The sequence below is a fragment of the Prionailurus bengalensis genome, chromosome D3 (genome assembly GCF_016509475.1).
Source record: "Prionailurus bengalensis isolate Pbe53 chromosome D3, Fcat_Pben_1.1_paternal_pri, whole genome shotgun sequence".
Taxonomy (NCBI): Eukaryota; Metazoa; Chordata; class Mammalia; order Carnivora; family Felidae; genus Prionailurus; species Prionailurus bengalensis.
Window position 1 is genome coordinate 22,769,954 of NC_057356.1, and position 17,738 is coordinate 22,787,691.

The 17,738-nt window shown below is 38.6% G+C and overlaps 1 protein-coding gene across 18 annotated transcripts in view; it reads right to left on the bottom strand.

Annotated features, from left to right (window-relative positions):
* Positions 1 to 17,738, bottom strand: part of MTMR3 (myotubularin related protein 3) — a 146,518-nt gene that overhangs the window by 47,944 nt on the left and 80,836 nt on the right. For all 18 annotated transcript variants that reach the window (XM_043559301.1, XM_043559308.1, XM_043559306.1 and 15 more), the window contains 2 exons: positions 12,382 to 12,434; positions 7,628 to 7,711 (listed from right to left, as the gene is read on the bottom strand). In XM_043559301.1, the coding sequence (XP_043415236.1) occupies positions 7,628 to 7,630 (3 nt within the window). In that variant the 5' untranslated portion in view covers positions 7,631 to 7,711; positions 12,382 to 12,434. The remainder of the gene's footprint in view (positions 1 to 7,627; positions 7,712 to 12,381; positions 12,435 to 17,738) is intronic.

A 17,738-nucleotide genomic window follows, 5' to 3' on the forward strand; every position in this document is an offset into this window, starting at 1 on the left:
CAGGGTCATTCTTCTGCATGTCGCTGTCCAGTTTTCCCAGCACCACTTGCTGAAGAGACTGTCTTTATTCCATTGGATATTCTTTCCTGCTTTGTCAAAGATTAGTTGGCCATACATTTGTGGGTCCATTTCTGGGTTCTCTCTTCCGTTCCATTGATCTGAATGTCTGTTCTTGTGCCGGTACCATACTGTCTTAATGATTACGGCTTTGTAATACAGCTTGAAGTCCAGTATTGTGATGCCTCTGGCTTTGGTTTTCTTTTTCCAGATTGCTTTGGCTATTTGGAGTCTTTTCTGGTTCCATACAAATTTTAGGTTTGTTCTAGCTCTGTGAAGAATGCTGGTGTTACTTTGATAGGTATTGCATTGAGTATGTAGATTGCTTTGGGTAGTATTGACATTTTAACAATATTTGTTCTTCCTATCCAGGAGCATGGAATCTTTTCCCATTTTTTTGTGTGTGTCTTCTTCAACTTCTTCCATAAGCTTTCTATAGGTTTTAGTGTATAGATTTTTCACCTCTTTGGTTAGATTTATTCCTAGATATTTTATGGTTTTTGATGCAATTGTAAATGGGATCGATTCCTTGATTTCTCTTTCTGTTGCTTCATTACTGACGTATAGGAATGCAACTGATTTCTGTGCATTGATTTTATATCCTGCGACTTTGCTGAATTCATACATCAGTTCTAGCAGTTTTTTGGTGGAATCTTTTGGGTTTTCCATATAGAGTATCATGTCATCTGCGAAGAGTGCAAGTTTGACCTCCTCCTGGCCGATTTGGATGCCTTTTATTTCTTTGTGTTGTCTGATTGCTGAGGCTAAGACTTCCAATACTATGTTGAGTGACAGTGGTGAGTGGACATCCCTGTCTTGTTCCTGACTGTAGGGGGAAAGCTCTCAGTTTTTCCCCAACTACAAGTTATTATAAAATCTACATATACAGCACATTTTACAAGAGCAAAAGCCATATCATGTTCTTCTGACAGCACTAAGTATTATAACCATCAGTTAGGAGACAGTTCTGCATGCGCTTAACCCAATTCCAACAATTCTTTATTCTCAAAGAGGAAAAAAAAATCCTACCTATAAATAACACTGAAGGTTTTACCTAATTAGCAATCTTAATCATATAACAATAACACTACTAGTGAGGCTCTCAAAGTTAGGTCTGTAGATTCTGAGACCCTATCAGGGGCTCTATGAGGTCAAAACCACCTTCACAATAATATTAAAACATTACCTGCCTTTATCCACTGTATTAACATTTTAACTAACAATACAAAAAGAATTAGTAGATAAAACTAATGGCATCTTAGTATAATCAAAGTAGTGACATCAATTTCACTTAGAATATCCTTGATAAAGCGGGGGGGGGGGGAGGGAATGGTAACATTTTATTAAATCTTGACCCTTCAAATAAGTCTTTTTTAATTTTTTTTTTCAACGTTTATTTTATTTTTGGGACAGAGAGAGACAAAGTATGAACGGGGGAGGGACAGAGAGAGAGGGAGACACAGAATCGGAAACAGGCTCCAGGCTCTGAGCCATCAGCCCAGAGCCTGACACGGGGCTCGAACTCATGGACCGCAAGATCGTGACCTGGCTGAAGTCGGACGCGTAACCGACTGCACCACCCAGGCGCCCCAAATAAGTCTTTTTTATACAGGAAATAACATCAAATACTTCTGCCACATACTGATGTATTATGGCTGTCTTGATGTAAAGCATCTGTGCAACTGTTTCAGTTACAAGCTGAACCAGTTTTTTCATTAAATATTACCATTTTATAAATAAATAAAACATCAAAAAATAAGTGCTAGACCAATTTTTTTAATGTTTATCTATCTTTGAGAGAGAGAGAGAGAGAGAGAGAGAGAGAGAGAGAGAGAGAGAGAATATGAGTGGGGGAGGCACAGAGAAAGAGGAACACAGAGGATCCAAAGCAGGCTCCGTACTGACAGCAGAGAGCCCAATGCAGGGCTACTAGAACTCATGAATCATGAGATCATGACCTGAGTCAAAGTCAGATGCTCAACTGACTGAGCCACCCAGGTGCCCCAGACCAATTGTTTTAAGTGTAACAGAATACAAAAAGTTCACTGATATGGTTTCAGATTCCACATAGCAACCAATTATAAGCTTCTTTTTTTTTTTTTTAAGATTTATTCCTTTTTGAAAGAGAGAACAGGGAGGGGCAGAGAGAAAGAGCGAGAGAAAATCCCAAGCAGGCTCCATGCTGTCAGCACAGAGCCTGACGAGGGGCTCAATCTCACAAACCATGAGATCATGACCCGAACTGAAATCAAGAGTCAGTCACTTAACCGACTAAGCCACCCAGGTACCCCTTATCTTTAAAGAAGTATTATATGTCAAGTTTTGGTATAATATAACAGAAGAATACACATAATATTTTCCAGACAGAAAAACTACTAAAATATTCTTCTAACTACATATTTGTGTGAGGCTGGATTTACTTCATATATATTTCAACACATTTTTTTCCAACAACATATTTTAACAAATTAAATGCAGAAGTAGATATGAAGATGTAGCAAACATACACTAAGTCAAACATTAAAGAGATTTGTAAAAATTGTAAAAATAATGCCTCTTTACGCTATTTCTAGAGGACAAAAAAAGTTATTTTTCATCAAAAATGTTTATGTTAACATTAAGCTGGTTTTTTTTTTAACTTTTAAGCATATTTATTTAAAGAGAGAGAGAAAGAGAGAGAGAGAGAGAGAGAGAGAGAGAGAGAGAGTGAGTGTGTGTGTGTGTGTGTGTGTGTGTGTATACATGTACATGAGCAGGGGGAGAGGCAGAGACCGGGGGTGGGATCCAAAGCAGGCTCCAAGTTCTCAGCACAGAGCCCCAAGCAGAACTGTGAGATCATGACCTGAGCTGAAGTCAGATGCTTAACCAACTGAGCCACCTAGGCACCCCTCTATTCAGTTTCTTATAGCAAAGAAAGGCTTAATGAAGATGGTATATTTTAGTAAGGTTTAGTAAGGTTTAGCTACCATGTAGCTTAGAGTCTCTAAAAATATAATTACTTAGGGTATACAAAGGTTTGTAACATGACTCCACCCCTATATATACACCAAAAAACTTGTTAGACAAAGAGTTCTGTGTCAATCTGTTCCATTTTATTCCTCTTCAGTCATTTCCTCCAAGGTCAATGACTAGGTGAAGGAAAAATAAGTCATACTTGAAAGGAACTTATTTTTCTATAAGTCTTACCTTTTTTTTTTCTTTTAGCCAATTCTAGCTCCATTCTTAAAAGGTAGCTCTTGACTAAAAGAACACTGAGTATTATTTACACTTAGAACTAAGAGAAAAGTTATGAGGAATCCTGAATTTAGGAAGATTTCTCTCATAAACCAACAGGCGATATGTAGGAAATGCTATGAGGGAGCAATGCTTTTAAAAATTATTACATAAAAGTACACTTTAAACATGCCTCCTCAGTACCACATTAACTTTTTTAACTCACACAAATATATAGGCCTAAATTTTTATTCTCTTCAAGATCATTTTACAAGGGTACTCATTTCTTCCAGTGATTACCAGACCCTGTTTTTTACTGACCTTTAAAGAGCACAGAATTAAAGTAGCAAGCTAAAAACCAAACCAAACTGAGAAGCCATTACAAATCCATTCTTGCTGGCACATTCACTTGGGTGCTGATCCATGCCAATGTATATAACCAAAGTAGCTACTGAAAACTGAAAATGGAATGAATGATTTTAAACATAAGAGGACAGAGAATTAAGTCAGCAAGATAAGGGTATGAAGTAATAATTTTTCATAGTCAAATAAAATAATTGCTCTTTTTAAAAAGACTGTCTCAATTCACATTACCTGTAAGGCTTTAGAGCCGATTTTCCCCTTGTACCTAAACATGCATTTAATCACCAAAGACTTAATTAACATTAGGACAAACTACTCACTGACATTCTTCTAGAAGAACGGTATTAAAAAATTATTTGGCTAACTGTAAGCTGAATTAACTGCCTAATTTATTATAGTTTTTAAGAGTAATGGGTAAAAAAAGGAAGTCAAATTTGAGATGACTGATAGAGTAAGGAGACAAAAGGGGAGAAGAAAGAAACACACTGACAAATCTTGACCTCATAAGAGGCTTGCAAACAAATTTCTCCTAGGCTGTAAGTAGTAATTTCTTACTATTAGGGGGCATGTATTCCACATGGTCAATTTCCTAGTATTACTGAGGAACACCAGGAATTGTGGAATCTGGCACTTCTTAGTTTCTACCAGTTCCATAAGGTCAGTGGGACCACCTACAAAATCTTGAAAAGTGATTAATCACCAAAATTCCAGGCTAGTTTTTGCTACAGGTTTATGCAGGTAAGAGAGGTAAATCAACACCTGAAAGGGAAGTCAACATTACAGATAAACACTTAACACAGAGAGCAGACACTGATGACAAGTCAAAATGCCTATTAAATTCATATACAGCATTCCAGGATAACAAGAAAAACTATCTGCTGCTAAGAGTGAAATATATGTAGAAATACCTGACAAAAGGTAAAAATGAAAGGAATTATCTCATTGTCAATTCCAGTCACTATTCCTCCCCCCAGTTTATTTATTTAGGAGAGACAGAGCACAAGTTGGGGAAGGGCAGAGAGGGAGAGAGAGAATCCCAAGCACACTTCACACTCAGAACAGAGCCCAATACAGGGCTCAATCTCACCAACTGCAAGATCATGACCTGAGCCAAAACCAAGAGTCAGGTATTTAACTGACTGAGCCACACAGGCACCCCTCCAGTCACTGTTCTTTTTTTTTTCCTTTAATGTTTATTTTTGAGAGAGAGAGTAAGAAAATCCCAAGCAGGCTCTGCACTGTAAGCACAGAACCAGACATGGGGCTCAAACTCATGAACCGTGAGATCATACCTTGAGCCAAAACCAAGAGTCAGAAGCTTAACTGACTGAGCCACCCAGGTGCCCCTCTAGTCACTATTCTTAAAACTGATGATAGGGGCGCCTAGGTAGCTCAGTCAGTTGAGCGTCCAATTCTTGGTTTCGGCTCAGGTCATGATCTTGTAGTTCATGGGTTCAAGCCCTGCAGCTGGCTCATGGCTGTGAGCACAGAGCCTGCTTCAGATCCTCTGCCCTCCCCCCACCTCCCTCCCTCCCTCCCCCTCTCTCTCTCTGTAAAAAAAATGAACATTAAAAAAAAAAAAGACTGGTATTGAAGGTCATCAAAAATACAATTTCTCTTGGGGTGCCTGGGTGGCTCAGTCCATTAAGCAACCGACTTCAGCTCAGGACATGATTTCATGGTTCATGATTTCGAGTCCCACATAGGGCTGTGCTGACAGCTCAGAGCCTGGAGCCTGCTTCAGATTCTGTGTCTCCCTCTCTCTCTACCCCCCTCAGGCTCGCGCTCTCTCTCAAATAAATAAATAAATAAATAAATAAATAAATAAATAAATAAAATAATAAACATTAAAAAAATACAATTCTCCTGATACAGTGCTTGGGATTTGTTTCAAAATAATCCAAAGAGTTGACAGTGAGGGAGTCAGAAGAAACAAGAATGGCCACGAATTAATGATTACTACAGTGGACTGATGCGTATAGGAGGGTTCACTGTACTATCCTCTTGAGATTTTCCATAATAAAACATGAAAACATATTTTTCTAATGTTTAACCTCCCAAGAAAGACTTCAATTTCCTTTAAGAATCTTTACTCGGATAAGAGAGCAGATGCTAACTTAAATCAGCACAGAGGTATACATTTAAACAAGGGAAGGAGTGCCCGGGTGGTTCAGTCAGTTAAGCATGTGATTCTTGACTTCGGCTCAAATCAAGATCTCACTGTTCATGAGACTGAGCCCCGCACTGGGCTCTGCCCTGGCAGTGCAGAGCCTGCTTGGGATTCTCACTCTCCATCTCTCTCTCTGCCCCTCCCCTCCTCATGTTCTCTCTCTCCCCCAAAATAAACATTAAAAAATAATAATAGTAAGGATTAAGCATGTAACAACCTAAATGCTAAAACAATAGATCAATTATTAATTAAATCAATGGTTCAGCAACTTGTAAAATGTTACATAGCTAGTAAAATGAACATCAGGAATCCAATGAATTAACATGGGAAAATGTTTAATTCCTTTAGTGAAATAAGTAAAATAGAAATTTAATTATGCCTTAATTCTAACTATATACAATATACATGTGGACATGAACTAGTTAGGAATACAACCATGGGTACCGGTAGTAGAATTATAAATTAGTATTTGTAAAAACTTACTACAATGTTACTTCACGAGAAATTTAAAAAAAAAAAAAAAAAAAGACACATGGCCATACTGCTCCCCAACTACAGCACACAAAAGCATCCCCAGAGTACACCAGAAGACTATCCACAGGGCACCAACAGAGACCCTACAGCATCAGGATCAGGACCACACTGTTGCTAGCTATGTGGTGGTATACAAAAAAGGACAACCCCTCAGTACAGAACACAGCTGCTTTTATAAGACTGTCATTTGCTATTCATTAGCATTGGCATACATACCATATAAATATTATGCAAACACATTTCAATTCATTAAAAACTCTGTGGGAAAACCAATAAAATAAAATGTAGTCTAGAGAAACAATATTAAAAGTTCATCTGTGTTTGGATATAGGATATATCAAAAAGTTGTTATACCCACAAACTAAGAAAAAATTGGCCTAGCTTCAAGATGAAAGCAGTTACCTTTCTCCTTTTAGTATGACATTTCTGCACAACTAGTTTTTCTGTTGTGTTTCAGTTTGTTTTTGATTTTAAACGCATTTTCCACCCAGGTCCCTAATGAAGCTTGAAATTAACACGGCCTTTTCAATTCCTTCTCTGTGTACCAGACCAGCATGAAAAACAGTTTGGATCTAGGAAACATAATAAAGTAGAGGCAGGCCAATATTACAGAGCACCATTTCTTTTTTTAAGCCTTGAAGCACTGTTTACATATTCTCAGGACTGATAGAAATGTGGCCGGCTCATTGGTCCACCTTCTCCCCGTGGACTGGGCCGGGCCCTAAACAGTCCACAAGTCACTGAAATGTCCACTACAGACTCTTTTTAGTCAAAGATGTAGGCATGGGGGATGCAAAGCTGCTTTACCTTCTCTGGGATAAAAATACTGCCTTAAAGAGACAGAAAGGGAACATAGGGATTTACTTTTCTCCAGAAAGGTGAATTCAAAAAGAATATGTGTATGACCATACCATAATTCTCCTACGCACAACACACACACACACACACACACACACACACACACACACACGGTTTTCACTACATCTTACTTCCTATAAAAGGATTAAGAAACATGGAATCCAAGAACCATGAATTTTAGTCTTGACTCCATGTATTATCTGACTGAAAAGAGCCAGTATCTAATTCACAGGATTAAACAGAAATAAACAGCTCTAATACACTAAAATACTCTATTACTAAGTAAACAATAAAAGAAAAGTAACAAGAAGAGAGTTCAGGAATGGAAAAGTGAAACGATTTAGAGTAACAAAAATGCGTGGACTATTAGTGTTCACTTAATTTCAGGATAGAGTTCAATTCCAATTTTCTTGTTATTTCGTTTTCACTTACCATGACAGGAGGCCCAGATTAGGAGGAGAAATCCCCGTCCCTTCTTCCGTGTCTGGCAAGGTTTTCTTTCTTTTATGCCTGGATCTTTAAAAAGAAAAGGAAAAAAAAGAGGACGAAATTGGCAAATGTCCCCCTGCTTGGCCATAGCCTAACTAAAGTAACTACATACTGCTACGGCAGACCTGACAGAGTCAGCCCAGAACAAGTTAAATATCACCAGCCAGTCCCCACCAGTCAAATCCAAACTCCATAATGCCTTTGTGAAAATCTTCATGGTCCTAACCTATTTGAGCAAAAAAGTAGCAAAGGCTCGTCATGTTCCTAATGTTGATAGTAACATAGAAAATGTTATAAACTTTGAATGAAATAATAAAGATTAAAACTAACCTGCAAATGCAAAAACAAATTCTTGGAATATTATGGGATGTTTCTGTGGTGATCAATAAATCCAAAATGGATCTCCCTATCTGTGGGAATCAAACTGGCTTAGTAAGCAAAATATGAATGCATACATACACACAGTTAATTATTTCTGAACCATTTAAAAGAGAGTTGCAGGGTGTCTGGGTAGCTCAGTTGGTTAAGCGTCCGACTTCAGCTCAGGTCATGACCTCACAGCTTGTGAGTTGGAGCCCCGTGTCAGGCTCTGTGCTGACAGCTTGGAGCCTGGAGCCTGCTTCAGATTCTGTGCCTCCCTCTCTCTGCCCCAACCCACTCGCATTCTGTCTGTCTCTCTCAAAAATAAACATTAAAAAAATTTTTTTTCTGAAGAGAGTTGCATACACCATGCCTCTTTACTCCTTACAACTTAAGCATATACGTCCTAAGAACAAAAATAATCTCTTATATAATCACAGTTTTGTAATTTAGAAAATTGAACATGAAGTACTTTAATCTATATCCAATTTGGTCAACTTAATCAATTATATCCTTCACATTAATTTTTTCCCTTAATAGAGGATCCAGTCTAGGATCACATATTGAATCTAGTCATGTCTCTTGAGTCTCTTACAATCGAGGGCCCATATTATAGTAATAAATGTTTATTTCTTTTTGTGAGAGAAAGCGGGGGCAGATAGAAGATCTGAAGTGGGGTCTGCTCTGACAGCAGAGAACCTGATGCAGGGCTCAAACTCATGAATTATAAGATCTAACCTGAGCCAAAGTTGGATGCTTAACCAACTGAGCCACCCAGGTGTCCCTATACTAATTGAAATAATGTTTCCTGACATCAAAATTAATTTAATAATCTCACATCTTTCCCTCACACCCAGACCATGTTTCTTAAGAATGTAACACTTAAGGCACCTGGGTAGCTCAGTTAGTTAAGCATCCGACTCTTGATTTCAGCTCAGGTCATGATCTCACTGCCCATAAGATCGAACCCCGCATCAAGCTCTGCACTGACAGCATGGAGCCTGCTTGGGATTCTCTCTCTCTCTGCCCCTTTTGTGCACACACAAACTCTCTCACAATAAACATTTTTTTAAAAATAGAATGTAACACTTTAATTCATTGTTTTTGCAATATAAGTCTTAGGTGCCTTATCTCAAGTTAATGATTCTAAAATTAAAAATCAATAAATATTTACATTATTATGGTAATGTAAAAAGTAAACACTGCAGAGTCAAGTAATACATTAGGATTAAAGGTCTAATAAGTTATAATATGGACCCCCACTGGGCCAAATGAAGGAAAAGATTCTTATTCTAATCATCAGAGTCAAATGATCTCCCTTTTCTTAATATATGCATGAGAATTTGACAGCTAGAATCTGCAGGCTTCTCTGGGCTCCATCATCAATACCACTTCACAGATGTGACTTCTGAGAAATCATTACAACAGTAAAATATTTAATCTCCCTACTGAACATAGTATCTCATCTTTCAGTCACCTGCAAAGGAAAAATTACCCAATTTCTTTCTCAATAACTAAAACTTACACTTGCGAACAATAACTCAACCAAGTAAGATACTGAACAATTCAGACTATAAGGTCACAGATCATATATAGCATATAAATCCAAAAAGAAGGGAAAAAACAATACTCTGAATCAACAAGATTATAACTAATCCCTACTAAATTAGATTTAAAATTAGAGGATAATTTCCTAAATTAATTCAAAATCCTAAACAAATTTATTTTTCTAAACAAATAAACAAATTTATTAATTTCCTAAATTAATTCAAATTCCTAAACAAAATCTACTCTTCTCCCTTATTCTTAACACGCATGCACGCGCACACACACACACAGGAAAAACAAAAATGAAAATCCTACTTAAAATCAAATTATAGTGAGAAGTCCTATATCCCAGGACTCTGGAAATGCTTGTGTGAATTGAAAATTCTTTTATGAACACAGTTCTTGCCTGAGGTGTTCACAATCTTATGGGGGCAACAAACAGATAATAAAGGCAAAGTGTGAAAAGAGATGCAGAAATATAACTCCATGACGATGTAAAAGGCAGAGAAATAGATTCTGTTCTGAGTACTCAGGAAGGCATTTTAGAACTGAGCTTTTAATAGTTGAACTGGTCAGATTCTCAACTACTGAAACAGAGAATAGTAATGGCACAAAGACTGAGACGAAGACTGAAACAAAGACTGAGACTGAGACGAAGACAAGACAAGGAAAAAAAAGGCATACTGGAGAGTACTCGAGGGAAAGTAGGTCAATATGGCTACAGCAAAAGGTATCCTAGTTGTATGGGGGAAATGGGTGACTATTTGCAGGAGATGTGTTTAAATTTTTTTTTTTAAGTTTATTTTTGAGAGAGAGAGAGAGAGAGAGAGAGTGCACGCGTGCGAGCGAGCAGGCACGCAGAAGTGGGGGAGGGACAGAGAGAAGGAGACACAGAATCCCAAGCAGGCTCATGCCGTCAGCCCAGAGCCCAATGTGGGGCTCAAACTCATGAATTGCAAGATCATGACCTGAGCCGAAACCAAGAGTCGGGTGCTCAATAGACTGCGCCATCCATGCACCCCTGCAGGAGACATGTTTAAAAGCTGCTTGTCAAGAGCAAGAGCCTAAAATGCCATGCTAAGGAGACTGATCCTTATTCTGGAGGCAATGTCAAGCTGAAGGTGGCAGAACAAGGTACTGTACTGAAGTGGATCTAGAAGCGACAACGTCTCTTGTCAATAAAATCAGATTATAGGGATGCCTGGGTGGCTCAGGTCATGATCGCAAGGTCTGTGAGTTCAAGCCCCTCATCAGGCTCTGTGCTGACAGCTCGGTTTCTGCTTCGGATTCTGTGTCTCCCTCTCTCTCTCTGCCCCTCCACCACTCATGCTCTGTCTCCTCTGTTTCAAAAATAAATAAACATTAAAAAAAAATTCAAATTAGATTATAATTTCCTGGGGCCCCTGGCTGGCTCAGTCAGTTAAGCATCTGACTTCAGCTGAGGTCATGATCTTGCAGTTCGAGAGTTCAAGCCCCACATTAGGCTCTGTCCTGAGGGCTCAGAGCCTGGAGCCTGCTTTAGTCTCTGTGTCTCCCTCTCTGTCTGCCCCTCCCTCACTCATGCTGTGTGTGTGTGTGTGTCTCTCTCTCTCTCAAAAATAAATTTAAAAAAATTTTTTAAATAAAATTAGATTTCCTAAATTAAACAAATGGCAGAAACAGGAGGCAGTACTAAAGACTGAAGTAGTCATAGACACACACAAATCTATGAAAAGAAGAACAGGTCAGACATTAATAACCATGCTGGGGACAGGATTACCAATTTTTTTAGAACTTCTTTTCCAGTTAAATATCACATTTGTAACACTAAGTCTAGTAATGAGGCCTTGATTTTTATATAGATATGTAACAATTTAAGAGAACTCAAAAGAAGAATCAAGGTTTCAATTTAAGAGAATTCCATGTTGTTAAGAACTGTCTATTCTAAGACCTACCCTATGACCCAGCAATAGCACTGCTAGGAATTTACCCAAGGGATACAGGAGTACTGATGCATAGGGGCACCTGTACCCCAATGTTTATAGCAGCACTCTCAACAATAGCCAAATTATGGAAAGAGCCTAAATGTCCATCAACTGATGAATGGATAAAGAAATTGTGGTTTATATACACAATGGAGTACTATGTAGCAATGAGAAAGAATGAAATCTGTCCCTTTGTAGCAACATGGATGGAACTGGAGAGTGTTATGCTAAGTGAAATAAGACAGAGAAAGACTGATACCATGTTTTCACTCTTATGTGGATCCTGAGAAACTTAACAGAAATCCATGGGGGAGGAGAAGGAAAAAAAAAAAAAAAGAGGTTAGAGTGGAAGAGCCAAAGCCTAAGAGACTCTTAAAAACTGAGAACTGAGGGTTGATGGGGGGTGGGAGGAAGGGGAGGGTGGGCGATGGGTATTGAGGAGGGCACCTTTTGGGATGAGCACTGGGTGTTGTATGGAAACCAATTTGACAATAAACTTCATATATTGGAAAAAAAAAGAACTGTCTATTCTAAACAACATTAGTAGGGCTACAACTCATTTAATCTCAATTTAAATACAAGTTTCCAAGTATAGTATACTGTATTACAGCACGTTATATATGGAAAAAATAATCTGCCTTGAACTCTAGTGAAAAAATCGTATTTAGAGATTTAACATTAAAGTGAACATATAAGAGCTCATCTAAATAATTATGTACATGGACAGACAGGGCGCCCCCCCCCACACACAAATTAATCTTTAAATTAGTCTTTGCTGCTTCAAAACAGAAAAAAGGGGGGGGGGGGACAATACAATAAACTTACCAAGTGAAGTTTGTCCCAAGAACTTTCTCTATTAGAAGGTTTCACAAGACAATCTGCAAAAGAAAAACCAGTAATTTTACAAATAGCCTTCCAATCAAGTTAAGCCACTTAAATCTCCCCACAAGACTTTTCTCTACAAGTTGGAATGCCATATTAATACATTTTTTTAATTGTTATAATGTTGATTTAGTCAACAACAGATTTTAGAATGTTTAATTGCCCAAAATAAGCCCAGTCAGGCCTCATCATGCCTTTAGAAACTACAGAACTGTACAGACAGAACTTTCTAGGAACCTACAGATACTCCTATTTAAGAGTTTCTCTTCAATCAATTATCATTTCTGATGGCTTCTCAGCTAAACTTTTGCTACTATATGAACCAATACTTTCTTTTTTTAATGTCTATTTTTGATATAGAGACAGAGCATGAGCAGGGGAGGGGCAGAGAGAGAGGGAGACACAGAATGTGAAGCAGGCTCCAGGCTCTGAGCTGGCAGCACTGAGCCCGATGTGGGGCTCAAACTCACAAACCGTGAGATCATAACCTGAGCCAAAGTCAGATGCTTAACTGATCTCACAGGAGATCTAGGCTTGGACTTGGTAATTTAAGGTGTTTTGTACACACAACTGGCTTCTACCAAAGGATCTTTTATGTGTCTGAAAAAAATTGGGACAGAAGTGGCGGGGGGTGGTATGGTCTAGGCACGAAGAATTTTTATCACAACTAGGCAAACCTGACCTTTACAGAGATAAAAGACTTAATGACCTGATTCCCTTGCAATGATTTCTCAGTATTTGCAGACAACTCAACCTTTTGGCTGTTACACAACATGAAATCATATAAATAAACAAAACTGTATAAAATATTAAAATCCTAAAATTAAGGAGTCAGTCAACATAGCACATTATATCCATAACTTCCAGAAAACTTTTAACTGATAAGAACCAAAAAAAGGAAGCTAAATATGCAATAATAAAGTGTTTTAACCATTTTACAAGTAAAATTTTTGTCTCCCAATAACTTTTCATTTAAATTTTGTAACTTAAGGGCACCGGGGTAGCTTAAGTTGGCTAAGCATCTGACTTTGGCTCAAGTCATGATCTCGCGGTTCACGGGTTTGAGCCCCACATGGGGCTCTGTGCTGACAGCTCAGAACCTGGAACCTGCTTCAGATTCTGTGTCTCCCCTCTCTCTCTGCCCCTTCCCCGCTTGTTCTCTCTCAAAAATAAACATTAAAAATTGTTTTACATAATTTATAAATTTTGTAACTTAGAAGCCATATTAACTACATACTATATCAGAAATAAAGCTATTCCTAATTTGCAACTTGAGACACAAACCATATTAAGCATCAAGTTTAATCTTGTTAAGTTGTTTAAAAAGATATAATACAGAAGAAAAGTTGGGGGTCTGTAAATCTGCAGGACCTTTCCATGGTAGTGTATAATTTTTGCTAAGCACGTGAATACTGAAATACATTATTACAAATATTTTCCTTCTAAATTACATCAGTAGGTACATTATCCATGATTTTTTACTTTAGGATAATAAATAATCATTTGTTAAAAACAACAGATAACTGGGGCACCTAGGTCACTCAGTCAGTCAAACAGCCAATTCTTGATATCGGCTCAGGTCATGATCTCGAAGTTGTGGGATCAAGCCCCACGCTGGGCTCCATGATAAGCATGAAGACTACCTGGGATTCTTTCCCTCTCTGTCCCTTCCTGCTCGCATGTGCACGTCTCTCTCTGCCCCTTCCCTGCTTGCTCATACACACATGCTCTCTCTCAAAAATAAACGTTAACAAAAAAGAGAGAAAGAGAGAGATGCTTGGTCTCTTTGTCCTTAAAAACAACAACAAGGGGCATCTGGGTGGCTCAGTCAGTAAGTGTCCGACTTCAGCTCAGGTCATGATCTCACTGTTCGTGGGTTCGAGCCCCATGTCAGGCTCTGTGCTGACAGCTCAGAGCCTGGAGCCTGCTTCAGATTCTTTGTCTCCCTCTTTTCTCTGCTCCTCCCCCACTCACACTCTGTCTCTCTCTCAAAAGTAAATAAACATTAAAAAAAATTTTTTTTTAAACAACAAAAACAGATGAAATAGTGCATGTGAAGAGACATTATTCCACTTTAAAACTAGTACAAACAGGAGCACCTGGGTGGCTCAGTCAGTTAAGCAATCAACTCTGGATTCTGGCTCAGGTCATATTCTGTAGGTTTGAGTTTGAGACCCACATCTGGCTCCTCCACTGATGGCACAGAGCCTGCTTGGAATTCTCTTTCTCCCTCTCTCTCTCTCTCTCTCTCTCTGCACGCCCCCCACCCCTGCCTGTGCTTACTCACTCTTCAAAATAAATAAATGTAAAAAAAAAAAACAAAAAAAAAACTATTATAAACAAAAAAAGAGACACAGCTCATTGTAACTCAGGAAGTTATCAGAGTACTATGAGGTTAACTGTCCAATGACATGCATGTGTTCAGAGTTCAGAGGATGGACAGCCCAGGGAGGCTTCAGAGCTGATGAAGAATTTCAACTGGGTTTTACAGATTGTATGCAACTTAACTAAAGAGAAAGAAGGGACAGGGACAATTCTAGAGAGCATGGCTATTAATACCACAGTAGGAAGTAATCAGGACATTTCTGAGAAACAGAGAATAGGTCAGAACATCAAGAAAGTATTCAGGAAGAGAAGACTAGAAAGGCAGGACACAACTGTGGTCCTTCAATGTCAGGCTAAGGAGTCAGATTTAATTCAATGGTGTGAAACCAAATCAGCAGGAAAACAGTAACACGAAAATGGTGGTATTTAACAGCAGCAAGCAGTAAGTAGAAGGGTCTGGAAGGGAAAATTGACTTAGGATATTCCCAGACTAGTAGTTCAGATATGAACTGCTAACAGCCAAATATCTCAACTGTAGCAAAAATGCATAGGAATATATCAAAGTGAGTAAAAGCATTAATTGCCTGAGCTTAGTAATTGATTAGAAATGGGGGGGAAAAAAGGGGCACCTGGGTGGCTCAATCAGTTAAGCGTCCGACCTCAGCTCAGGTCACGATCTCATGGTCCATGAGTTCGAGCCCCGTGTCGGACTCTGGGCTGATGGCTCAGAGCCTGGAGCCTGCTTCCAATTCTGTGTCTCCCTCTCTCTCTCTGCCCCTGCCCCATTCATGCTCTGTCTCTCTCTGTCTCAAAAACAAATAAACGTTAAAAAAAAAAATTTTTTTTTTAATAAAAAAAAATTTAAAAAAAAGAAATGGGGAAAAAATGAGGCAGAGCAAGTTGTCAACAGTAACTGCAAAATGAAATGTTAAGGCCTGTGGTGAATGGAAAAAGGACAATATCATTAAGAAACAAAAGGTGGGACGCCTGGCTGGTTCAGTTAGAAAAGCATGCAACTCGATCTCAAGATCATGAGTTCAAGCCCCACGATGGGGGTAGAGATTACTGGAGCACCTGGATGGCTCAGACGCTTAAACATCCAACTTCGGCTCAGGTCAAGATTTCCCAGTTTGTGGATTTGAGGCCCGTGTTGGGCTCTGTGCTAACAGCTCAGAGCCTGGAGCCTGCTTCAGATTCTGTGTCTCCCTCTCTCTCTGCCTCTCCCCACCCCCACTCGTGCCCTGTCTCTGTTTCGCTCTCTCTCAAAAATAAACATTTAAAAAAAGATTACTTAAGAATTAAAAATCTTTAAAAAAATAAAAATAAAAATAAATAAAAATAAAAATAAAAATAAAAATAAAAATAAAAATAAAAATAAAAATAAAAATAAAAGAAAGGTGACCTCCCAAGCAGATGAATATCCAGCAGGTGGGGGGCGGGGGGGGGGGAGGGGGCAGGAGGGATTAAATTCAACAGACAGGTCAAGTCTAGGGGTAATAATAAACTGATTCAAAGTGCTAAATTTACTTCAAGGAAATCACTGTATCTACCATAAAAATCATTTGACAGGTTTTAAATTACTTGATAATTTATTCTGTCAAACATGAGAAGTCCGTCAATACAGAAGTGTTTGTATAAAGTTTCCACAGGTGTAAAGTTCCAAGAGATGGACCAAACAACAGCAGATTCAACAAAAAGGTTCAGACAGTCTGCTTCAATAATAGCAATGACTCTCCTTCCTAATAACCACAATCAAACAACTACTTGGTTGGAAGCAACTATGTCACTGTGAGACACTGCCAACAAAAACAAACAAAAAACAAAAACAAAAAAAAAACCCTTCCCCTTCCTCTTAGGACTATTTGCCAGATAAAGGCCATGTAGAGGTGTAGAGGTCTGAAAGAAGCTCTCTGGTGCCATAAGCTACCTTTCAATGATAGTAGCAGGTATCCCAGGATACAGTCATGTATACCTCAGAGAGTAAGAGCAGTAAGGTTTGGGTGACCCTGAATATATATTGAAAATATTTGAAGTACCACCACATAGGGTTCAACAGGGCAAAGAGGCACATCAATTTGGACCATATATATAATAAAAGAATTCAAACTACAAAAACTAATCAGATTGAACCAAATTTATGAGGAAAAACAAAGAGACTCAGGGCCAGGCCTCTTAAAATGTTGGGGGGTGTGACATAGGTGACTAAAGCAGCACTTTTTTTGGCTAGTGTATATTTTAACTGTAAAAGAACGATGCATTTTTTTTTTTTTTACATAGTCCTGTCTCACTTTCAAATACAGGATAATTAAGAGTTCAAAACTTTTTAAGTTTATTTATTTTAAGAGAGTGAGAGTGTAAGCAGAGAGGAAGAGACAGAATCCCAAGCAGGCTCCTCACTGTCAGTGCAGAGCCCGATGTGGGGCTCAAACCCACAAACTGTGAGATCATGACCTGAGCTAAAATCAAGAGTCCAACGCTTAACCAACTGAGCCATTCACGTGCCCCAAGAGTTTGAAACTTCAAAAAGGCAACAATGAATAATTTTAAAGCAATCTTTTTTTTCAACGTTTATTTGAGAGAGAGAAAGAACGTGTGCTTGCACAAGTAGAGGAGGAACAGAGAGAGAGAAGGAGACACAGAATCTGAAGCAGGCTCCAAGCTCTGAGCTATCAGCGCACAGTCCAATGCAGGGCTTGAATTCATGAACTACAAGATCATGATCTGAGCCGAAGTCAGACAATCAAACAGCAGAGACACCCAGGAACCCCAAAGAAATCTTTTATTTTCACTGTATGTGAAAGAAATGCCTTTTCTTGCACATGTACTGCATTTTAAGGAAACAGATTCATAGCAAAATTTGAGTGTGGAGGCAATATAAAATAATTCAGATGTTAAATTTTAAGTGGCTTTCCAACTGCCACTATTTTAGACAAAAACCTTTTCAGTCTGTGTTTCCTTGTTTATGCCTAACAACT